The sequence below is a fragment of the Cydia amplana genome, chromosome Z, assembly GCF_948474715.1.
Source record: "Cydia amplana chromosome Z, ilCydAmpl1.1, whole genome shotgun sequence".
In the NCBI taxonomy this organism is placed as follows: Eukaryota; Metazoa; Arthropoda; class Insecta; order Lepidoptera; family Tortricidae; genus Cydia; species Cydia amplana.
Genome location: NC_086096.1, coordinates 22240610 through 22265345, shown reverse-complemented (window position 1 = coordinate 22265345; position 24736 = coordinate 22240610). Strand labels below are relative to the sequence as shown.

Genomic DNA, 24736 nt, shown 5'->3' with positions numbered 1-24736 from the left:
AAAGATATTAAATTAAAATACAAGGAAATAAATTTCAGCGTTTTTGAAAATTCTGCCCCTAAGGTGGTGAAAAAGGGGTTGAAAGTTTGTATGGATATCAAACATGTTTTCGAGCGCGATTTGGGGATATTATTAGAAGACAGGAAAAGTAATTTCAGCGTTTTGTAAAATTCATCCCCAAACAGGGTTAAAAAGGGGTTGAAAGTTATAATCCATTACAAATGCTTTGAAACGTCTTAGAAAGGCATAATAGCCGATTAGAAAAAAAAGTTATTGCGACATTTTTGGAAATTCAACCCCTAAGGGGGTTAAAAAGGGGATGAAATTTCGTCTTGGAATACAAATTTTATTTTAAACTAGGAACTTGAAACTTTGCAAAAAGGTATTCAATTAAAATACAAGAAAACTAATTTCAGCGTTTTGTAAAATTCATCCCCTAACAGGGTTAAAAAGGGGTTGAAAGTTTGTATGGGGTTCAAATTTTATTTTAAGCTTGGAACTTGAAACTTCGTAAAAATATATATTATTAAAATACAAGAAAATTAATTTCAGCGTTTTTGAAAATTCATCCCCTAAGGTGGTGAAAAAGGGGTTAAAAGTTTGTATGGTAAACATGTTTTCGAGCGCGGGACTTGAATCTTTGTGTTTGGGGTATATTATTACAAGACAGGAAAAGTAATTACAGCGTTTTGTAAAATTTAGAGTTAAAAAGGTTAAAATTTTATTTTAAGCTAGGAACTTCAAACTTCGTAAATGTAGTTAGGTAGTAGGTTTTATTAAATAGAGGACATGAAAATCTTCTAAGGGGTTTGAGAGGGGTTATATCGAGAACAATTTTATTCAGTTAGGGGCTGGAAACTTCGTAGGTTGTGAAAGACAAGTCTCATGCGTTGTATAATATTAATAATTAACAAATGATCAACCGTCCTATTGCAATCTTTTGCTGCATAATGTTCTAAGCTAATGTAGAATATATAACCACCAATATACAAATCCAAGCGTACGAAGTCGCGGGCAACAGCTAGTAAGGTATACATGTACATCTCGTCTAAAGGCCCCAGTACACAATGGGCCATCGCCGGCCACTCCAAGGGACGCAGCCATGCGGTAGAATGAGATAGCAAGATCACTTGCTCCCTCTAACGCATAAATGCGTCCCTTGGAGTGGCCGGCGATGGCCCATTGTGTACTGGGGCCTTTATATCCTGTTAAACATGATTAATTTTGCGATGACCTTATAAAATACGCACGGTTGGATATCCCTACATGGACGCACGTTTAAATATCAGCATCAACATCGGATCATGTCTGCACAACAAATCAAAATATTAAAGCCAAATTACGAGATGACGAGCAATACTTAATGGGCTTCGTGGCATCATGTAGCACAGCCACAGTGCACACAACCCTAAAACTCCCTACGTATATGTCGGTATTAATCGTCAATGGTAATGGTGGGACACGTGGCTTGGTCGTCGACGACGCCCACATCGTCGTCGGACAGGTCGATGACGTCGGGGTCGGAGTCGGGAGCCGCGCGCGCCGGCGCCGGCGCCTGCGCCTCGTCCTGCGTCTGGTACAGCGACAGCACGTCCGAAATGATGGGACACTGCAACCGGAAGTGTTCGTTCTCGTTCGAATTCTGACTTTCCTCGTCCATCATGTGGCCCTGCAGCCGCACCCCACTATATTCCTCTTCCTCCTCGTCGCCGTAACCGTAATATTTTTGCTCGTCCTGTTCGTCCTTCGGAACATAGGTGTTGATCAGGAGCGGCAAGTTCGCCTCGCACGTAAACACTTTGGTAGGATCGGAGTCCTCCTTGCCGCACTCGTGTTCGGCGAACACTTTGGCGGATGTGAAATACTTGAGACACGAGGTGCACTGGTTCTGCAAATGCGCACGGTAGTGATTGTGCAGGTTGGGGAACTCGTCTCCGCACACCACGCAGGGTTCCGCTTTGACGGTCGCTCGGTAGTGCATTTTTTGCACGAACTTATGCACCCCTCTCATGTGCTTTATGAAGGGTCCATACTGAATAAATTTCTCTCCACATTTACGACATTTCAATGGATTTTTTCTGTATTTGCGGTTGCGATGAGAAAACGCATGAATGTTAAAAGCGTCCATCGTTTTAAATTTATGTGAACAGAACCTACAGGAAATAGAGCCAGAACCCTTGTGTATGCCGTCGTGCTTCGCCTTGGAACTCTTTCGGGTGATGGGCTTGAAGCAGAAGCGGCACTCCTCGTACTTGGGGCGCACGTCCAGGTCCGCGCCCGCCGCCGCCTCGTCGTCGCTCTCGATGGCGCACAGGTGGTTGTCGAAGTCGGTGCGCGAGTAGAAGTACTCGCCGCACTTCCTGCAGCGGTTCGCCTCGTGGTAGTCGAGGTGCCGGTGCAGGTTGGAGAACACCTTACCGCAGATGGGGCACGATTCCTCGATGGATTCCTTTGGCATTATGATCCACTCCTTGTCATCTCCGTGCACGTCTCTCATGTGGTAAATCATTTCTCGAAACGCGACGAAAGTCTCGTCGCAGTGTTCGCATTTGGTGGGGTTATCGACATTTAGCTGAGCGAAGTGATGGTTCTTATGTTTTCTGTAAAGAGTCAAAGTGTTGAATTTTCGTTTGCAATATATGCATCCGTAATAACCAATCGTACGATGATAAATTTTATGTCCAGTCAAAGCGTCAAGGTTTTCGAATACTCTGAAGCAATAATCACAAACAAGATCTTTTTTGCTCTTTGAAGCCTCCTTAGACACTTTTATACCGTGCTGTGTGCGCAAATGGCAATCCAGTTTCACTTGTAAATGGAAGGGTTTGTAACAGACGTAACATTTAATTTTCCTCGGATATATTTCAGTGTCACCAATCAACTTCTTTTTGTCACAGCTAAAAGTCAAGTGTCCTTCCAGGAACCTCAACGAACTAAAGTAGTCGTAACAGTAGTTGCATCTCAGCGAATTGTGGTAATCCAAGTGCCTCTCATAGTTACCCTTACTTGCGAGTATTTTGAGGCATATCGAGCATTGAAATTCTTTCAATGGCCCGTTTAGCGTTTGCTCGTTGCGATCAGCAATCCACGTTTCATTAATGTCGTGCACATCTCTCAAATGGTGGTGCATATCGTATCCTTTAATGAATGTTTCATCGCACTGAGGGCATTTAAATGGATTGTCGACTTGTTTGGAAGTGAGATGTCCTTTAATGTGCACATTATGATTCTTGAGCGAAATAGTTTTCTTGCCGCAGAACTTGCACTTGAAGAACTCGGGCTTGCGCAGATGCGAGTCCTCGTGGTGGCGCAGGCGGCGCTCGTCGCGGAAGGTCTTGGCGCACAGCTTGCAGGAGAAGACGCGCGGCGCGGGCGCGTCCGGGTCCTGCTTCACCATCTTGCTCTCGGGGTGCGTGCGCCGCAGGTGCCGGATCAGCTTCACCCAGTCGGGATAGTAGCGCACGCAGATGGGACACTTCACTTTGTCCTTTCGAAGTCGGGCTATCCTATCCTTGTGAGACTGGTGATCGAAGTTGTGACCTTTCACGTGCCTGCGGAAATAATCTTCATCTGTGTAACCTTTGCCGCATATTGTACATTTAAATGGACCGTTATCGTCTTCGTAATGTGTCCGCGTATGTAGTTCCTGCCTTTTTTTATTAGTGAACATGACGTGGCAAATTGGGCATTCGTGTCGCGCACCAAAAAGCAAAGTCTTCGATTTGTGCCAAGACATGTGATGTTTCAATGAATTCTCAGAATCACAGACTTTTCCGCAATGAAGGCAAGTATGGGTGCCATCGAAAACGGCTTTATCGGCAGTCGTGGGTGGTAAATCACCTACTATCGTGTTCTGGCTTTCACCGCGCTTGTAGTGTATGGCCATGTGTGAAAGATACACCTTCCGGTACTGAAAGACGCGTTTGCATATGGAACATTGGTAGTCTTTATTCTTGAACCGCGTTTGTTTGTGATAGTTCATATGCGCCTGAGCCGCCCTCAAGTGTTTGCTTTTCCGATTGCAGATGGTGCAAGTGAGCAGTGCGGGATCCAGGTTGGTGTCACGGTAGTGCTCGCGCATATGTAGTTTGTAGTGGCATTGAAATCGGAAAGTCTGTAACAAACAATAACATCGATTACATATTTACTAATCATTTAGTAAAGCTGTTACGATTATATAGAAGAAGTAATAAACAAAATAAAAATACCTCTTTGCAAACAAAGCATTCTAGCTTTTTTTCCAAATTATTCCCAACATTTGAATGCCAATTTACATGTCGCTTTAGAGAAATTAGAGTGGGCATGTTCTTTCCGCAGATAGTACAGTTAAATCCGCTAAGATTGACCAAGGGTTCGCCTCCCTGTTCCTCCGGAACCTCCCCAAAGCCGTTGTGACTCTGGATCTCGTCCAGCGGTTCCGCTTTCGTCACAACGACCTCACAAAAATCCGCCAAATCTGCGCCTTCAAACTGCTTGGGCGGCATTCTCTTCAGCCTGTGGACCAGCTTGATGTGGTTCGCCAGAGCGTTGCAGCTCTTGAACTTGTCGCCGCAGTCGGAGCAGGTGTAGAGGTTGCGCGGCTTCATGTTCTGCTGGGTGTGCTTCTTGTTGTGGTCGTTGAGCGCGGCCACGCTCATCTCCAGGTCGCAGATGAGACAGCGCACCAGGCAGTTCTTGAGCACGACGCTGGAGCGCTTGGTGCCGGAGCTCATGTTGTGCTTGGTGCGCTTGTGGTGCACGAGCAGGCGACGGTACGAGAACTGCTTCTCGCATATGTCGCACGTGTTGCCGTCGCCCTCCTCCCCACTCGACTCGGACTCCTCGCGGTACGACTCCTTCACGAGGCTGCAAGACGCGTTAGCTTCTGCCTCTATTTCTGTGTCGTCGTTCATACACTTTTCTTGCTTCTGGCTTTGCTCTGTTTTTTCAAGTTCAAAATGTTTCATCTCGTGGTTCATTAACGATTTCTTGTACTTGAAAGTTTTATCGCAGTATTTACACTTCTGGGGGCCGCCGCCGCTGTTGTCAGACACTATTGACGACGAATCTTCAATTGTGCTCGGCCTGAAATATTGCATACTATTAAAAGCCAGTTCATATTTTTATACTTTAATACTCATCAAGACAATTCTAACAACCCCAAACACAATTAGGTTGCACTTTTTAATCGCATAGTTCCTATGGCCACCTCCTGTCTCCATCATCATATCAGCTCAATGGCAGGCGTGGCTCACTCCGCGATTTCGTCGCGTCGCTACAAGTGCATGTACTTGTAGCGATACGACGAAATCGTGGAGACCCACCTCAAGCAAATATGTAACAAATATGAATTATGTATAATACTTTTTACCATGTTTATATTGATTTGAACATGATCGGTTGAGTCATAATCAGTTTTAAAACTTATCTTTTTATTAAAAGGACGTAGGTGCCGCAAAGGGGTGTACCCTATTGCTTGTACCTATGGCGTTTTCATAATTATCGTATGAAGGTTACACGCAGTTGGACAAAGATTCCTTTTATGTTTGAAGGTGTTTGACAGTTTGGTGTGGGTGTGAGGGGTCATGCAGGGATGAGGGCGGGCCGGTGGAGGCGACGTACCTGGACTCGTCGCCGGCCTCCTCGATGTTGGACACGTGCGCGGCGAGGTGCGTGATGAGCAGCTGCTCGGTGCCGAGCTGCTTGTAGCACATGCGGCACTCGAACAGCTCCCGCGGCGCCGCCTGCTCCGCCGCCTGCTGGTCCGGCTTCAGCGCCCACATCCGCGGCTCGAAGTGAATGTCCTTTATGTGTTTGAAGTATGCTGACTTTTTTGATGTAACCTTTTCGCAAACGGGGCACGAAAATGTCGTAGCATTAGTACTTTCTGGGCATTTACTGAAATGTTCACTGTGTACATAATAGTCGTCGAATGGTTTTTTACAGTAAATACAAGGCACGGAGACCTTCCCGTTGCTCGCTTTGGGCTCCGATTTAACTTTTGGCAGCACGGCCGCATGCACCACTCTCATGTGCTTTTCCAGGTTCTCGGTAGTTTTGAACGTAGTTGTACACATGCTACAATTAATTCTGTTCGCGTGAATACCGTCTATGGGTTCGAGCGATATTAATAACTCTTTCTGGATGGGCTTGGGCGGTGTCTTGGGTGGAGTCTTTTGCGGTGACTTTCCGCATGTCTCGTGGTGACGTTTCAGCATTATTTTTAATTTGAAAGTCTTTCCGCATTTATCGCAGCTAATTTTGTCTTCTACATCAGCCGCATCCTGGATATTCTTCTTTGGAATAGTAACGACTACATTTTCAGGAAAGGTATCTTTTGCCTTGTTCGTTTTGCCTGAATGAATCCTGGAGTGCGCAGCTAAGCTTTTCGCCGACGGGAACTGTCGACCGCAAACTTTACACTTGTATTCGTCTCTCAGTAGGGGTTCGTCAGAGTCCGTCTCGCCTGAGAATTGAGAAGCGCTGTTGTCTTCGTAATCTGAATCCATGTAATAACTGCTAGCCGTTAGCCTAGGCCTCTTGTTACTACTTTTTAGTTCCTCGACGCGTTTTGAAGCGCTGGGTCGAAATTCGGTCGATTTGCTACTGGCAGAAGCGATTTCCAGACTTTCATGACTACGTTTCCGACTATTTCTTTTAGTAGAATCCAGCTCAGAGGCTTGCGAGGGTTTTGTTTGGTTAGTCGCCTCAGTGTGACTGGAGGAAACGGAGTCACGACTGGTCCTGTTGGGCGGCACCGGCGTGGAACTCGAACCTGGAAGCATTTCAGCCCATTATTCCTCCTCCACAACTACACATTATTAAGCACCAATATGTTTAAGTCATACTTTAGAGATGTCATTTGCTTTATAAATATCTGCTTAACACTATAACTAACACAGGCAAGGCATGGCAAGTTTTAAGAAAAATGGTGTAAATGTACATAGACATTATAGATGGGGTGAAATTTACGCCGTGTTCAAATTTTAATAGTAATGTGTATAAGTTTTTAGTACCATTAAAGGATTCTACAAAATCAACATGACTTTTATGGACACCTTGATGCACATGTTGGCAAACTGCTCTCTGAACTTGCAATTGCAGGTTTACCGATATTATAGATACCTTAAGCATAATTCATTTTATGCACTGAATTATATTTCATCCTTAAATATTTGTTTAAGGCTCCTTGGGTTCAGGTTCATCTTTCATTCTCACTGAGCGTACAGCTGCGTGTGCCCGGCATCGCGGATATCATGTTTTATTTATTTAAATTATTTGTAACTTTAAACAAAAAATAATAATTGGTATCAAAATAAAATTGCGCATTTAGAAGCAATTTCCATATTTATAGCATGTGCAATAAAACTAAAAACAAATTTTTAAGGTAGGTACGTTTTAGACTCTGCGTTCGTGATTTTTTTTGCTATAGAGCTAAAGTCAAGAAATCATGTTTCGAATCGATGAAGTTACTAGAGAAAGGCCTCAAGATTGCTGATTCAATATTTGGACGCAGGTTTGTGATCTAAAAAAATGCTAAAATTTTTCAAAAACTGCTGGCTGAATCTACTGCACCTTATGCAAATTACATGTCGCTCAGCATAGACAATACACATCGCAAAGCAAAATTTACTATGGAAAGGCAAAAATTCGCAAAAGCGCCAGCAATGCAAGCATAATGTGTACCTATTGTGTAACATGTATACATATTATGTCCACTTATAAATAATATCTGGGAGACCAAGCTTTGCTCGGAAACATAAAAACTCAAAAATGCGCGTTTTCCCAAATATAAGACCTAGCTAGATCGAATTTCCGCTCCCGAAAACCCCCATATAGCAAATTTCATCGAAATCGTTAGAGCCGTTTCCGAGATCCCCGAAATATATATATAAATTAATATACAAGATATTTTTTATTTTTTTTATTTGGAGGACCAACAGCTATGACATTAACATAGAAGTTTTAGTAGATACCTACAGGAAGCCAATTATAGGAACTCACAGGTAGTAACATAATATTAAACTAACAGGTATTTACTTATTATTACTAAGGTTACGCACTAGGCATAATTTGGAATTAACTAAGATACTAATTAATGGCTTATTATTAACCGGGCAACTAAAATATTAAACAGGAACGTTCATTGGGCATATAATAATATAATTTGGCTGTGCATTAATATTTTAGAGCCAAAAAAAATATTTTAGCCTCAAATATAAGCATCATATTATAAAAAACTGGCAGCAAAATCAAGCCACCCAAAAAAAATTTAGGGAACTTGAAAGTGATAGGTTAGCGTCTAAAATAATAAATTGGCAACTAATATTGTAAAGCGATCATAAAATTTAGTTGTCATCTAGTTGTTCACACCTAAGTAATCAACTAATCATAACTGAGCATATCGTTTCAGCTAGGTAGTATTGAATGCAGTTAAATTTAATGAATATCGGTCACCTTTTTTTTTTACACAAAACACCTCAAATTAATTTACCAATACGCAATGGTCAGTTTACTTATAGTAGAAATTTCTAATCATGAAACGCCTAAAGGCCATTATACCATTAGATCTTTAAATTTTTAATTACTAATTTCAATAATTACCACTGTGTTCTGCTAGAGTCAACAGATAGGTGCGACGACGAGCGAAGCGAGGAGGAGCGTGTTAGGTTGACCGTGTAATGACCAAACAAAATATTTTAAAAGAACTTCATTTTTTAATTAATAGATACGCGTTTTCTTTTTAAAATGTGCTTCATAAATGGTCTCCAATATATTAATTCAGTTGCCAAATAAATACTTGGTACCTGCCTAAAAAGAATCAAAAGCTGTAACGGCATTAAAATACAACTCATATTGATATATTTTAAGGCTCCGTTTTTGTTGCCAAACTATTAATTTTAGTAGCCATTTCTATTTTTTTAAACTACCCAAATTCGATTAATTAGTTGACCGGTTAAATACGTGCCCTAATTAATTAACAAGTAACATAATGAGGACTAAGGTAAAAATATGAATAGTACATATGTACGTATTTAAAAAGGCGACTTTGGCGAATTGCTCGTTTGACGGTATAAAATTAAATTAGGCGAACAACTTCTGGATTGTAGTTTTTTTTGAGAAGTAATTTCACATGTAATGTGTAAGCAACCTCGCTCTGGCACAGTTGGTGCTCCGGACTACATAATCATACACGGAGAATGCATCCAGCGACCGTCCTTCAAAAAGAATTCATTAATAATAACCATGCACATGCACCTATTTTTGTTTTCGCTTGAAAACTTTCCGAATGTCGTACGTAATTGAAGGAGGAATATTACAGTATACAGGGTGACACATAAGACGTAATACAAAATATGTTTTTCGGAATCATTTTCCTGGTGTTATAAGCCCCTGCTAGGTCTCGTGTTGTTAAAGTAATCATTAACATTAACATTATTTGTTTAATTTTATCACTAATTTTTAGGTTCAGTATGGTTACCCTACCTACTTAAAATGGAAAAAAAAGTTTGTAACCACTTTCGTAGTAAACACTCACCTTTTTTGATTATCTCGGCTTTTCGGATTATCTAGTTTGACACGTTATTGAAATCGCTTGTCATAACAAACTTTGGTTAGCCTGTCATTGTAGCGAACTCGTGTTATTAAATGAATAATGCTTCCTCCATATCCATTTACAAATATCCAGCGAGTTGTCATGGCAGAAATGTACTTTACATCGCGGAGTACGGTGCGGACGCAAGCACTTTTTCACAAACGGTACAGAGTGCCCAATTCCAACACGGCAATTGATCAACTCCTACACAAAATCTGAGAGACCATGGGCAATTTACAGTCCCAGTTCATGCCCAACGTAGAGGTCGACGCCCAAATTACTCGGAGGCGTTTCGAACACAGGTGCTTACGTATTTTATCCGACCCCCAGAAGCCACAGAATCTGTATTTTCAACAAGATGGGGCTCCAGCACATTTTTCTTTGCGGGTACGAAATTACCTTGACCAAACTTTTCCTGAGCGTTGGATAGGAAATTCTGATTGCCAACCAGTTTGTACTTGGTAGAATCAGTCAGGAGGAATCTTCGACGTCGTGCAGAATAATGTGAAGCGCAAGTTGGTGGTCACTTCGAACATTTGTTGAAATACGTCTAAACTTTGGATTTGTCTGATTTAGCAATAAAATCTTTTAAACAAGTACCTACTTATCGCTAATTATTACATTATTAGACATAATGTACAAAAGAATATTACTGCACTCAAGAGCAACAAAAACGGTCTCCTTCTATGAGAATCACCATAAAAAGTTAGCCATTTTCATTGCTTTCGAGTGTACATCATATGAGTGTAGTTTTATGTTTTAAATGTCAGAATTAATTAACATGACAAATAGGTGCCACACGACAGTGTGTCCACACTACGAGATTTTAATTAATTATTTTGTTAGAAAATTACAAAAAATAATTTTGACTAACTTTAACAACTGAGTTAGTGCATCGTGTTCTCGATCTCCAATTAAGTCAGAATTACTTATTTTGTATTACGTCTTGGGTGTCACCCTGTATTATTTCAACTTTACTGAGTACAATGAAGATGTACCGTCTAATTTGAGTATTCAGTGAAATGTACTTGGTTACATCACCATAAAACAGAACCTTTGAGAATGGCTGTTGCCATATACAAATATGTTGCTAGTTGTATATGTAATTATGAACATTACTTAATTGCAGACTATGTAACCTAGATGGACTCTACTTCTACTTAGGTACTCATACCCATTGCATTCGTTTCGCATTTCGCATTGCATACTAATTACGGTTAATTTTATCGTGTTACCTAAGCTTCTAAATCTTTATTACATTAATTATTACATGTCTCAATCCTTAACGAAAAATCTCGATTCTCATAAATTCCTTTTCAAATTTGTTAAAGTGTAGGACGCGACGATGAATTATTTGTTTAAATTGGTTCGAGCTTTTAGATAGCTAGCTTAGCTAGTTTGCTATGCACTATACGACTATCCATTATGACTACTACTACGACTAAAGTTCGCGCTCGAAATCTTTCGAACTGAACGTGATGGTGTGTCAGGTGTGTACCGCGCCACATACCGTCAGCGGGAGCGTCGAGAGTAAACGGGGCTTCACTACTAGTCCTCGGACTTAATATACGAAATTTACGCTACTTTCCCTATTTATAGAGCAACTAGATGACAAGGATAAACTATTATCAATCATCCAATCAGGTATTCCGGGGGCTACGTGTGTGTAACAACCCAACAGAACTAAGTATAATTCTTCGTATTGTTATATGTATAGTATTTGACTAATACCTACAGTTCATAAAATAATAGCGTAGTGCTGTTACATTTTAAGGAAAGGAAACCAATGAACACCTTAAACACTACTCTACTGTTCACACTCACCCGGAGGAGGTACATAATTTCGGCGTAACTCCTGATCAGCTCTTTCACACTGTTGTTTAAAAATATATGCACTACTGAGTTTCTGAATGCATTCCGCACAGACTTTATCTGGTAATCCATCTCCTTCAAATATCTGTAAAGAAATCAAAATTCTTCTAAAACCGTCTCAAATTCGATTGTCAGACGCCAGGCCGAAGCGTTGAGAGCGTCATACGGGAAGTATCAATTATAATAATTACATATAAATCACTTTTGCACCAATTGTTTTTTATTTTATTATAGGGATGTTGACATGAAACGCGAATATAGAACATGTCATGTTTTTACCCTAGGGGCAGTGGCGTAACTAGGAGGGGGGGGGGCTGGGGGGGGGGCACGTGCCCCGGGCGCCGTCCAAGAGGGGGCGCCAAAATGGACAAAAGACCACCTCTCCGCCTTGCCAAAGGCAGCAGGGAAACTTGTCAGTCGTAATTACCACCACTGTGAAATGTGAAATGCGGATGGTAATCTGGCCCACAGCGCAAAAGAGGAAGCCGATTACTCTTTTTGCCTCGAACTCGACCTTGAAAGACGACGGTAGCGCCCTACCGCCCACCATCCCGTAGTGCGAATACTCTATGCCAGAAACTTCTATCAAGCAGAGGGATATTCGGCGGGAGTTGCTATGCTTTCGTTTTATATCAAAACCTGCTCCAATAGCTGCTGCTGCATATCTGTGACACGTTGTCTATCGACGACATTCATCGATATGCGGACGACAGTACTGAGGATTCCTATACAGGGTGGCTAAAAAATAACTACATTCCCGTTGCCAGGGAGGTTTTGGGATTATACTGAGCAACTTTTATTACGGAACCAACCCCGAAATCGAGAAAAAAAGTTTACCCTCCCATTGAAAATTTCGGTTCCGGCCATGCCCAGAACCGGGAAATGAAATTCTTGGTACCGGGACCGGTACTGCATGCCCTAATTTTAGCTTATAAATGTACCTACTTGAAAAAGAGAGAAGAACTAAATACTATTGATCTACGCTGACTGTTTGACAGCAGTTTGTTTATTTATCAGAACATTACGTCATCAAGATCACGTGACAGCTTGGAGCGTTTAGGTGCGAAATTTAAACACTAAACTAATTAAACTCGATTTCTTATTTAAAGTTAATGAAAAAATAATTTTAATATATTTTTTGGCATAATTACGGGTCTATATCTATAAAATGAACACAGTTCTTAAAAATTGTCAACATCCCTGACCAAACCAAGTTTGCGTTTACGGTGACGGACCGGCGCAGACTGCGGGCCGCAGCTCTCCGCGCCCGATGACTCGGCGCAGGCGCCGGTGGCGGCAGGGGGGGCGCAGTCTGCGCCGGTCCGTCACCGTAAACGCAAGCTCCTGATGACACTTCTCGGTACGAAGTGAAACACGTTTTTCGTGAGTGACCCGTTTTTAATATATTTAATTATGAAAACTGTTCGCCAACAAAGCACAATGTTTGCTTAGGTTTAACTTTTGTTCACTCAGAACTAGTGAATGTAGTTAGAGTCAATCAAATCAGAGCCATGATAGAAATAAAATTATTTGTAATCAACAAATTCTCAATAACAGGGTCTTCGTATTTAACAACTTTCCAAGAAAACGTGTTAAAATTTAATATAGTGGTTTGGGGTTATTTTTATTGTGTAATTTTTCTTTTTAGGTCGGTGCAACAGATATTCGGTATTCGGCCGAATAGTTAGCAACATTCGGCCGAATACCGAATATTCGGCAAAATGGCCGAATACCGAATAGTTGCCGAATATTCGTGGCATCTCTAATTTTTACCCACTATAGCCTGAGTTTTTTTAATGTTTCCATACAAAATATGGTACTGTAGAGCACCGCTAGTCTATAATGGGTTAATTTAAACAAATTGAAAAATTCTAACAAAGAGGCATAGCTATGATTAATACTTAATATACACTAAATTGTGTAAAAATATTTTCTAAAATGTCAATATCCAGAGAGAAAATGGAGACTATTTGTATGGAGAGGCTATCTTCCACAATCCTGTTACACTCAGATGATCACATTTAAAGTATCATCTTAGGTTGTCCCATTCGTTTTTCGTCAAGTTCTTAAATTAGTCCTATTCTGCTTTCGCCACCCATTCTACATTGAAAGCCACCGACGATTGTGACGAATGTAGAATGGGTGACAAAAGCAGAATAGGACTAATTTAAGAACTTGACGAAAAACGAATGGGACGACCCAAGACGATACCACATTTAATTATTAGAAAATGAAAACTATGTTTGTATGGAGAGGCCGTCCTCCACTATCCCCTTACACTCAGATGATCACATATCATTTTTAGGTTTCTGTAGTGTAGTAACCTTATAGTTGCCATATCCATATGTCTACCCATCTGTCCATCATCAGCTTAGCTCATTATACTCTAATATTCTTTAAAAAGAATTTGATGAAAACTCATTTATTAAATAAATTAATAAAAACTTGTTGCATTAAGTATTATCACTTTTGAGATAGCTATATTCGACTGGTCAAAAAAACACAAAATAATGCATGATTCAGTCCAAATTTAACGATTCAAGTTGTGAAATGAGTTATCCTTCATAACCCCAGTAATATAGTACAGTGCCAGTCAAACATGTTTCTATGCAAATTGAAAAACTCGTGAAAATTTTTAGTAAATACTTGGAAGAAAAACTTTACTTACTTTGATCCGAGCACACTCCATTACCATATCCGCCAACTGCACACTATTATCCACCGTAAAGATGGAATAGAAGTCGCCGAGTTTGAGACAAAGTCTACATTTTCCCAGCTTGAGAGCCATATTGATTTGTTCTCCAATAACTTCATGTCATTTAAACAAAGAATCTGTAGAGAATCATATGAAAAATGCATTATATTCTCTATTCACCACATTTCTTTAAACATGTATCATTGACACTTATGGCTTTAAAACAAATAAGTAGGCTTTCGTTTTTGCACAAAATTTGCTTACCTCGCTTGCCGGTGTACGCCATTCGCTGTCTCGTCTTGCCGTGGTTTTTTTTTCCATAGATGGTAGTTTTTTTCTCTCCGCTCTCCGGTACAGATAAAGTAAAATGTCTATAGCATCAAACTCGTAACATACTACCGCACCGCACCAAGGTCACCGTGTGGTGTGGTAGTGTGTTAGGGCTATTATACGTGGTTTGGTTGAACGTGACAAGACAAGACAAGAGATGGCTATAATCAGGGGCTATAAGCTCAAAAGGCGACTCTGGTTATTAAATGCTTAAGGTCGGTATCTTTACGGTACCTGTCTGTATTTGGTCTATATATTATCACTCCGTCTGTGACGGGCTTAAAATTGGGCATACTGAAATGTTTTGCTACTAGAGTGCAGCACTAGCGCCTCATACTCATATGTCTCATACATGAATCTAGTATAACTGGATTGGGCATGAGTGGTGGGGATAACTGACAGAACGGGATAGTCTTATGTATCTTTCAGTAGGAGTAGCAGCGAAAGCGCTATTATTGTTTGTCCTTGTCACAGTCTCACATCTTGTTTTATTCCCCACCGTAAATTGACCACCGTGATTGGTCGAATTCATTTGTTGCACACCATAACAAATAAATTCGACCAATCATAGCGTTGCAATGCGACGCTATGATTGGTCGAATTAAATGTTTTGTCCCTCACGGAGGCACGCGTAGACCACTTCTATAGGATGCTACCTTCTATGGTCTCATATATACCGTAGATGGTAGGATCCTCTCATATCCTTTCCTATGTTCTACACAAGTTCCACACAATGGATCAAAGAGTATAATAATAAAGTGTCATTCAATAGAACTTGCTAACTAAAGTCCGTCAACCAAATCTTGTCAGTAGTAAAAGGCGGCAAATTTGAAAAATCGCGGGTTAGCAACACTGTGTTCGAATAATTCCAAAATGCGTGTCATCTGTGTTTTATCTGTGGAATGTGGATCGTGAACGACAGCCCGTCACCTTATTTGTTTTCATTTGGTTTTCATTCTGAATCGTTTCTGTTTCAAGAGATATTTCTGCTGTCACCATTAAATACCAATACATTAAATAAGAATAAGCAAAGCTAAGGGGCCTACAATGTACAATCATGCTCGTTGATGGTAAACATTACTAAAAATTGAGGTTATGACAAGTACATACTGGAAGAACTCTTTCGAACTTTTAAGATTATGTTCAGTTTTTTTGTTTTAGGGTTAAAAGGCATAAATAAAATTAAAACGTATGCCTAAATCTATCCAACAAGACCATAAATTGTGTCCTGGAAACCGTCCATAGGCCCACATGTCTAATATTTTCAGCAATCAGTTGTGACTATTTACAAAGGTAAACCTTTTAAACAGTATTAAGAGCCTTGATTATATCGCCGTTCTTTCGCAATATCTACCTAATCCATACATGTTTGTTGCAGGATTAAATCTTGCCCAATATAAGGCGTTCGTAGTAGAAAGTATCTCTTCAGACAATACTTACCTATGGCGGTTTATATACGTGTACAACGCAACCAAGTCGAAAAGTGCCCCTTATCTTATTTACCTTTAAATTAAATAAACACCCAAATATCAGTTGTTTTATTTTTAATATGTATATTGTACAATATATACCAATCAAAAAAATTACACAGGTATGTCATATTCATTCAGAACAGTACACTAATTTACATTAACAAGTGGCATATTATATTGTAAATAACAAATATATGCACTATCTAATTATCTGCATTTTGATATGATTTTATTTTAGTAAACTTAGAAGACATAGGGAACAAAGAGAATATAAGCACTACGATAGAGAGTTGTTTTTGATATCTTTAAATTTGTTCATCATTTTGATTAACATTGTTTTAACATCGCTTTTAAATTGTCCGTCCATGTTTCAATTTTTTTCAATAAACCGCGAGTGACAATTTGAATTGACGTAAGCAGGGCGCGCTCAGCGGAAAAAAAATCTTATGGTTCGATGTACATTGCTGCTTTTCTTAGCGCAATACTGCTCTTTGAGTGTTGCCCTACTTTAGTTTGCTTTACATTGCTACTGACAAGATTTGGTTGACGGACTATATGTAAACAAACCGCCATACTAAAATTGACACTGAATGTCAATTTAATAGTTTTTTTTTTTTTTTTTTTTTTTAATTAGTATGCAGTTTGGTCGACCTTGTGACCAGCGACTGCTCTTGTTGGGAGAAGATTGGTAACGTGGCCGTAAGGGCCATGTCACCACCAAGGGCGAAAGGGAAAGGAAATTCACAGGAGTAAGAAAAGAGAAAAGCAAGAATAGAGAAGAGAAGAGAAGTTAATTTGTAGCAAAAACAATAAATGTACAGAAGTTTTGAGTTATGAGTTCCTGGTCTTTTCCCAATGGGGGCGGGTAGAGTAGTACCCCACAGGTCTGCGCAGGTTAGGTTTGTAACGAATAGTAGGAGAATTATTCCCACTATTCGTCACAAACCCGCCTTTGTCAATTTCTGCCTCCCTTATTTGGTCCAAAGTTGTTTGATCGTCTGGATCCAACAAGACATGCCTCGGACGACGCACACGTTTCCTGGGCGGAAGCTCGGGAGTGTACTCCGAGGCATGACTTATTAGATCGTTGACGTGATTGGACGCTTTGTCAAAGTAGCGTCTGCTCAACACTTTAAAGTGTTGAGCCACAGTTGTCAGTCTTAAGTCCTTGTGCAAATCATTGTTTCTCACATACCACGGCGCCCCAACCAACTTCCGCAAGAATTTGTTTTGGAGCACCTGTAGGCTCTTCAGCTGGCGGGGGGAGGCCTGGGCGAAAGCAACCGAGGCATATGAGAATACTGTGCGGATACACACTTTGTAGATGTGCAGCTTACTGCGGACCGATAACTTGCTCTTCTTGTTAAGAAGGCAGTGAAGTCGGCATACATAATAAGCTGCACGATCGCGTACTGTCTTAATATGTCGATGGAAGTTTAACCGTTTGTCTAGAACTACCCCGAGGTATCTGGCCTCATCTCGCCATGGAATGGGACGATCGAAGAGGGTGATGTTGGAAATGGATGATATTAAGGATTTATATAATGTAGTGCGTGAAAATATGACCCCTACACTTTTGTCCGGATTGACTTCAACTCGCCACAATCTGCACCAATGCCCAAGAGCATCAGATGCAGACTGCAGGAGTTGAGCAACCCGAGCAATACAGGGGGATGTGACATAAATTGCCGTATCATCGGCAAACAGAGCATAATGAGTGTCAGGAAGTTTTGGAATGTCGTTGATGTAGATGGCGAAGAGAGTTGGGGAAAGACATGAACCTTGTGGGACGCCGGCCTTAATTGGATGAAAGGCGGAACGCGATCCTTCTACTTTATAGCGAAAACATCTGGCTGTGAGGAAGTTCTCTATCAACCGGACAAGCCGATTGGGCAATCCAATATTGTAGAGTTTGTATAGCAAGCCCGGATGCCACACCTTATCAAAGGCCTTCGCTATATCAAGGAAGATCGCTCCAGTAGGGATCGCACGGCGCCCGCTAGTCATCCAAAAGAGGATGTGCTCCACAAGACGGTGAACTTGATGGACACATGAATGACTAGCCCTGAACCCGAATTGTTCAGGTATGATGATGTTATGAGCAGAAAGATGAGTGTGAATACGGGTAAGTATAATGCGTTCATAAAGCTTACCCAAAGTTTGAAGAAGACTGATCGGGCGGTAACTAACTGGGTCCGTACGGGGTTTACCGGGTTTGGGGATGCCAATAACGTCAGCCTCCTTCCAACATGATGGGAAATGGCAGTGGATGAGAGCAACGTTGTAAATGATGAGTAGGAGAGAGAGGATTCTGTCGGGTAGCGTTTTGATTAATTTATTGGTGATTCCGTCAGACCCAGGAGCCTTGCGTAACTTGAGTCTTCGGATCTGCATCTTCAGTTCCGTCATAGTTACCTCGGGGAGCGGTGTCAGTTCGAGTGGGGTTGTGGCCTTCTGAGTTAACTCCTCAGTTACCATTTTAACATGGTTCTCGTCAGTCGGCTGATTACTTGGAGAACACTGACCTTCAAGGCTAACAGCCAGACACTCAGCCTTCTCCGAGTCATCAAAAGCGGGTCCTTGTCCGTCAGGTCGAGTCAACGGTGGCATAGATGCAATGCCGTCCGTTTTTAGAGATCTCACCAGCCTCCAGAAAGCCTGATGGCTAGGTGTGATCTCTCTTAGTGTGCTGTCCCATCGCTCGTTCCTATAAGAAGCCAGCTGCCGCTTCAGATGAGTCTGAATGCGGTTTAAAGCGTTCTTATTAGAAGGAGACGGGAATGCGTCGTATGCCCTAGTGGCAGCATTTTTCGCCCTCACCAGTTCTCTAAGATACTCTGGCAAGCGCCAGCGTTGTTCCCCTCCATTAGAAACCTGCCTGGAGCAGTTATTAATAACTGTACGAAGACCACTGGTGAGAGATCCAATTGCTGCGTCAGTCTGCTCGACAGTATAGATGCCATTTAAGCCAATGTCGTTGAGTGGAGAGTCATGTCTCTCGAGAGATTTGCGCACTTCCTCCCAGTCAGTAATAGACTTAAAGGAAGGTGCGCTATCTGGGTCAGGTCCGAGCGCTATGATTAATGGCCTGTGGTCGGAAGTCAGCTCATGAACGACCTCGATGGCGCGAAGACGAAGGGACACACCCTTGAAAAGAGCAATGTCAAGAATTTCAGGTCTGTGTTCAACTATTGACGGAAAATGAGTCGGCTCCATTGGAGCTATTATGTCAACGCCAAGATTGTCAGTCAGTCTGTACAGTAACCGTCCATTAGTCATTGTTACATTACAGTTCCAGAGCTGATGTTTGGAGTTGAGGTCTCCAGCCAAAATGACCGAGTCATCAATCCCAAACACAGCTTCCAAATCAGCCTGACGAACTGTTTTGTTCGGTGATAAATCGGCAGAAATAATGGTGATAGGTCTGTGACCCGTAAGCGCAATGCGACATGCTGAAACCTCCAGATCAATCAAATTTGGAATGTCAACCGGTGAGGCATGTAATGCGCGCCTATAATAAATGAGGGTACCACCGCCCTTGTCAGAAAGCCTATCATTTCGGATAAGAACGTAATTGGCTATACGTGGATCCCTTATGTTGGGTTTCAGGAAGGATTCCTGAACCAAAAAAATATCAACATTATGTTCTTTGAGGAATAGAGCCACTTCATCTCTTTTGTATCGAATACCATTTGCGTTAAAAACGCCAATAGTTAGCGATTTAGGTTTCAGTCGAGATCTTGTGTTCTCCATTATGGCCTATTAAGTAATTTAATCGCCTTGAGTAGAGCGGCATGTTTGGCGAGAAGAGCAAGTTGCTCCATCGGAGAAGACACTCTGCGAAACTCGGCAGCGAGTTCGCAGACCTCTTCAATATCGATGGAGTTGGCTAGGTTGAAAACAAATCGTAAATCTGCAGTGAGATCCTCACTGGAGGTTGAACAAAGAGCTCTCGCGTTAGAGCGTGAAGCAGGCTTAATGGTCGGTGCTTTAAACTGTGGAGTTTTAAAGGGACATGAAGTTTCCACTTGCGGGACTATGGGGGTAGAGGAGACTCTCGGATTGAGTGGTGTATTGGGCAGGTCTCTGTGTGACGAAGAAATTACTACTGGATTTGTCTGAAGGTCGGGAGCTGGGTCGCAACTTCTAACTCCCAAGGTGGGAAAGTCAGCCGGGTTGTAGTCAAAGTCACGATAGTTATTATTTTTACTACTATTACGGGGAATACCAGCATTACGAGCATTACGCCACGGGTTTCTGGTTTTATTCGCTTGGGGTGCCATAGGACAACCACCATAGTTAGCGGTATGTACGCCTTTACAGAGAGTGCATCGCACCGGGTCCACAGATTTTTTGGTGCGTGTACACTGTCTGGTATGGTGGTCTTCAAGACACTTCACACATCTGGAAGGCAGGAAACAATATCGGGCAGTATGCCCGTAATACTGACAGTTGTGACACTGCGGGATACGGCCATTCTTATAAGGGCGTTCTACCTTCAGCCCTTTTAAGCCACAGACGTCGGAGACGTTAAAGATGTCTTTACCTTTAGGGGTTTTATCCAATATTACTAAGACCGCGTCAAATGGCTCACGTCCGCGTGCACGACGCATGCGGTGTATTTCTCGAATGGGAAAGCCTTGCCTTCTAAGGTCTTCTAGAATTTCGTCGTCGCCGATCTCAACCGGGAGGCGTTTAACGACGACTCTGAGTTGTGCGTCATCTTTGTAACGATAAGTATAGTACCCATCTTTCATAAGTTTGACCCATGCCCTATACTGGTCAGGAGTCTGAGTGGTGATCTCTATTCCACCACAGCGCCAGCCTCCCTCGTCAGAGATAGGACGAGCACTGAGGAAACCAATCCCTCTATTATTCGCCTCCGTTGACAACTTCATCCACCGACTCTTATCCTTGAGGACAAGAACCGGAGGACGAGGAAACTTCTTTGGTTGTTGTTCATTTTGGGTATTGGGGGGAGGATTGGTCTCCTCAGCTTGAGAAAGAGGCCGTGGTGAAGGTCTATCTCCCTGATTACGAGGGCGCTTAGAATTATCATCCTCCTGAGATAAGAGAGACACAGGGGAGTTAAAATTACTGGAAGGAGATGTCAGCGATGGTGGTGTCGCAGCTTTACGCTTGTTGCGCTTCCTAACGACCTTTTTAAAACAATTTGCAGTGCCGTCCAAATTAACATCAGCATCGGCGTCGGTACTAGCGTCCTGATATTCCATTTCAGAGTCGGGTCGATCTCTGGGAAGTGACTCAAAAACATTCTGACCCAGCGGTATAGAAGCTGACGAATTAGAAATCTGAGTGATCGGTCGGGAGGGGGTAGTACCAGGCAGTGTCGCCTTTGCCTCATGGGCGTCTTTATGACATCTAACAAAAGAACCAACTCTATTTAACTGATTACGGTTACGCGAGCTAGAACGACTACGTGCGGTAATTTTAGTCTTGAGGGTAGACTGTGCGACAGCCAACGGCAAAGAAGGAGAGGACTCTTTTCCTCTTGAGGCTCCACCTCCTCCATCCGATAAGAACTCTTCCATGATGTCGGGACGGTTTTGTGAAATCCAGTCCGCCAACTGGAGATGGATAAAACCTGAGTCAAAACTCAAGGTACTTGGTAAGCTATTGCGGGCTGCTCCTCCGGATTGCGACAAGGCGTCCTGCCATTTCGGGCCCTGACCGAGGGGCAGTTCAGAATCTTGTGAGTCCGTATGGGGAAAGGGTAAACTTGACAGCGATTTCCGGGGCACGGCTTCCGGGACCGTTACCGCTATGTCTTTCACATCTTGAATGGTAACGAATGCACTAGGAGATGGTGGGGTTTGGAGGGTCAGGTTGTTCGACCCTCCAATTACACCTGGGGAGTTGTCCCCCATAGCAATGGGGTTGGGTGTATGTTTTTACAATCCAAAAATGGGTTTGCAAATTTTTCAACTTGGAGTAACGTATACGATAACTTGATGCTTAAAATATTAATTAATATTCAGTAAGCGAAGAAAAATTTTCAGTGACTTAACTGACATTTTCTCAATTTAATAGTAACTTTTGTTTACATAGTTAGCAAATTCTATTGAATGACACTTTATATAATCTATAATCTCAAAAAAGCATTCACATAGCATGCAAATTTGAAGATAAAAGTGACTCTCCAAGGTCGCGATGCGGTGCGATCAATGAAAAAAGAATCTTTTATACGTCATTGGGTGCGATAGTCTGTTATCACTTTAAGAACTGTCATTGTGCCTAAAGCCCTTGCTACACGGTCGCCGACAAGCCTTCTAACCGTCTGTCCTTGGTCTGACCTAGGTCAGTTTTGGTCAAATTTTGTTGGAAACAACTGTCTACAGTTCTACACGGTCCGTCCAGACAACTTCATGGTCCAGACCAAGGCCACGCGGTCTGAGGGGCTTGTCGGCGACCGTGTAGCAAGGGCTTAATTATATTTATATCGTAGAATGTTGACCTTGACCGTTGACCATTTAGCTCTTGGAGGATACAACTAAACGGAGTAGCCATTAACAGGCTTTCCCCTCTGTCGAAAATAGGCGGCCAACGGTCATACACAATGTATGGACTGACGTTTATCTGACATGGCTATTTTTACGTTACGCATACATTTGACGTTCCCCTCCCCCGCAAAAATCGGCAGACTGTTTTGTACAGAAAATTACAGACATGGCGTCTCCGTTTGATTATATCCTCCAAGATTTAGCTACTTACTCCCTACCGGTTTTGTTTATTTCATTTTAAGCTGCAATAAATAACTATGTACATAGTAAGTGGGGCAAATTTACATGGCCAGTGGTTTGATGCGACTCCTGTGTTTGATGTATTTCAACATGTATCGCTCAAAAGCCATGATGGTGATATTGATAAAGGAGAAATCGAATTAATTCATATCTACTGGTCGTACAATTTGTTTCAAGATAAAAACAGTTTTTACTTATCTGGATCATTTAATGAAAAAAATAAAAAGTTAATTAAGCTGCGTTTACCGACAAAAGTTATATATAACAAATTTTTGTTGTGTGGAAATGACTACAGTTTATTTCTGTTTGAGAAAGAGTTGCATACAATGTGGGTGATCAATTTGGAAGATACAGAGAATGTAAAGAAAATAAATATGAAGACAGAAATTCCAAGTGCAATTAAACGGTTGAAAGAAGATGATACAATTGTTAAAGTTTGTACTTCAAACTTTAATTTAATCTGTTTAACTGCGAAAGGATCTGTTTATAGCGGACTACTGCCTGGACCCTTGGATGTCTCCAACTGCTTAGGCAAAGTTTGTGACGTTCAATGTGGATATGAGCACTATCTACTCCTTACTGATAAAGGCAAAGTATACTCATGGGGAAATGGAAGGTGACATATTTCTTTGGTATATTTAGTATTTTATATCATATTACTTTACTTCATCAATTCAAGACCATATGGGTGACCGTAAGGTCACAAACATTCCGGGTCAGATAAAAGTTAACAAGCAGGTGCTGCATATATTCTGGTATATCTACAAAGATGCACCAAGTTATTTTAATTTAAATGCATGAGAAGTGGCATGTTCCTAAAACAGTAGTTTGTCTTTGTACTGCATATTATTATTTGTTGTACCCTGTTTTTAAAGGCATTATTTTTTTCAGGAGGCTACAGCTTGGCCACGGAGATCTATACAATATTGACTCTCCCGAAGAAGTAGAAGCTCTCAGTGGTATTAACATAACTAAGATAAGTGCTGGAGGTTGGCACTCCTTAGCATTAAGTGAATCAGGAGACCTATATGCTTGGGGATGGAATGAAAGTGGACAGTTAGGAATAAAAGAGACAGAGCAAGTTGACAATGTCCAAATTAAATTCCACCAAAGTGGCCTCAACAGCTACAGTCAACCCACATTAGTTGATATATTTAATGAAAATGGTGATATATGTGACACTAATGTAAAATACATATCATGTGGGAATCTACATTCTGCAATAATATTAGAAGATAATACTGTGTGGACAGCAGGCTGTAATAAATATGGACAATTAGGATTTGCAATAGAAACCGCAAAAAAAAAAGATTTTTTCCAAAAGGCACATCAGTGTTTAGAAAATTCCTTGATAAAATGTGGGCCTTGGGTTACTGTTCTTTACTAACTGTAAAGCCCCCTCCACACTCGTTCTTTACTAACTGTAAAGCCCCCTCGACACTCGTGCGCGAATCGCGTCGCGAAGCCGCGAACGCGAGTGTGGAGCCGATTTTCGCAGACGGCGAATCGACTCCACAGTGACCACAGTCCACACTCGCGTTCGCGGCTTCGCCCGCGATTCACGCACATAGTCTGGAGGGGGCTTAAGATAACAAAATGTGTTATAGCCGGTTTAAACTCTCGCGCGAGCCACGAGACGAGCCGCGCCACGAGACGCGAGTCCACCGTTTACACTCGCGTTCGGCTTGTCATTCGGTTATAAACCTTATGCCGAGCCGTTAGTGTTTAAATTATATTAGCTCGACGAGCTTGCGAGCCTCGAGACGAGCCGCGAGCCCACCGCTTACACTCTCGTCTCGTGGCGCGGCTCGTCTCGTGGCTCGCGCGAGAGTTTAATCGGCTATTAGTCTTTTATACATCTTACAAGCTAGGCCACATCCATATCAATATTTTTAATTGCTAACAATTTGGTGTAGATCAAAGAGTAACCGTATCCAGACGAGCTGGGCAAATCGACCGCTAGATGAGATTGGCGCCAATTATTTTCCCGATTAAATTAACACAATTTAATCACTAATTTGCATTCCATATA

At 41.8% G+C, this 24736-nt stretch overlaps 2 protein-coding genes across 2 annotated transcripts; one reads left to right on the top strand and one right to left on the bottom strand.

The window, feature by feature from the left end:
- Positions 1-1435: 1435 nt before the first annotated feature.
- On the bottom strand, positions 1436-14361 carry LOC134661361 (zinc finger protein 208-like). The gene is made up of 5 exons (XM_063517397.1): positions 14115-14361; positions 11399-11531; positions 5602-6754; positions 4209-5064; positions 1436-4114 (listed from the first exon to the last, which is right to left on the bottom strand). The coding sequence occupies exons 1-5, from the start codon at positions 14232-14234 to the stop codon at positions 1436-1438; spliced, it is 4941 nt and encodes a 1646-aa protein (XP_063373467.1). The 5' UTR covers positions 14235-14361.
- An 8319-nt stretch (positions 14362-22680) lies between these two features.
- LOC134660745 (RCC1 domain-containing protein 1) lies at positions 22681-24091 on the top strand. Its single transcript, XM_063516531.1, has 2 exons — positions 22681-23320; positions 23596-24091. Exons 1-2 carry the CDS (start codon positions 22722-22724, stop codon positions 24089-24091), a joined length of 1095 nt encoding a protein of 364 aa, XP_063372601.1. The 5' UTR covers positions 22681-22721.
- Positions 24092-24736: the final 645 nt, after the last annotated feature.

What these genes read in the sequence shown, in the direction of transcription:
- LOC134661361 (XM_063517397.1), bottom strand. Translation starts at nt 14,234, where the DNA reads ATGGCTCTCAAGCTGGGAAAATGTAGACTTTGTCTCAAACTCGGCGAC. An exon ending in TGGAGTGTGCTCGGATCAAA is followed by an intron (nt 11,532 to 14,114) that starts GTAAGTAAAGTT and finishes ATTTCTTTACAG; the next exon opens with ATATTTGAAGGAGATGGATT. An exon ending in AATGCTTTGTTTGCAAAGAG is followed by an intron (nt 4,115 to 4,208) that starts GTATTTTTATTT and finishes TGTTTGTTACAG; the next exon opens with ACTTTCCGATTTCAATGCCA.
- LOC134660745 (XM_063516531.1), top strand. Translation starts at nt 22,722, where the DNA reads ATGTACATAGTAAGTGGGGCAAATTTACATGGCCAGTGGTTTGATGCG. An exon ending in TACTCATGGGGAAATGGAAG is followed by an intron (nt 23,321 to 23,595) that starts GTGACATATTTC and finishes TATTTTTTTCAG; the next exon opens with GAGGCTACAGCTTGGCCACG.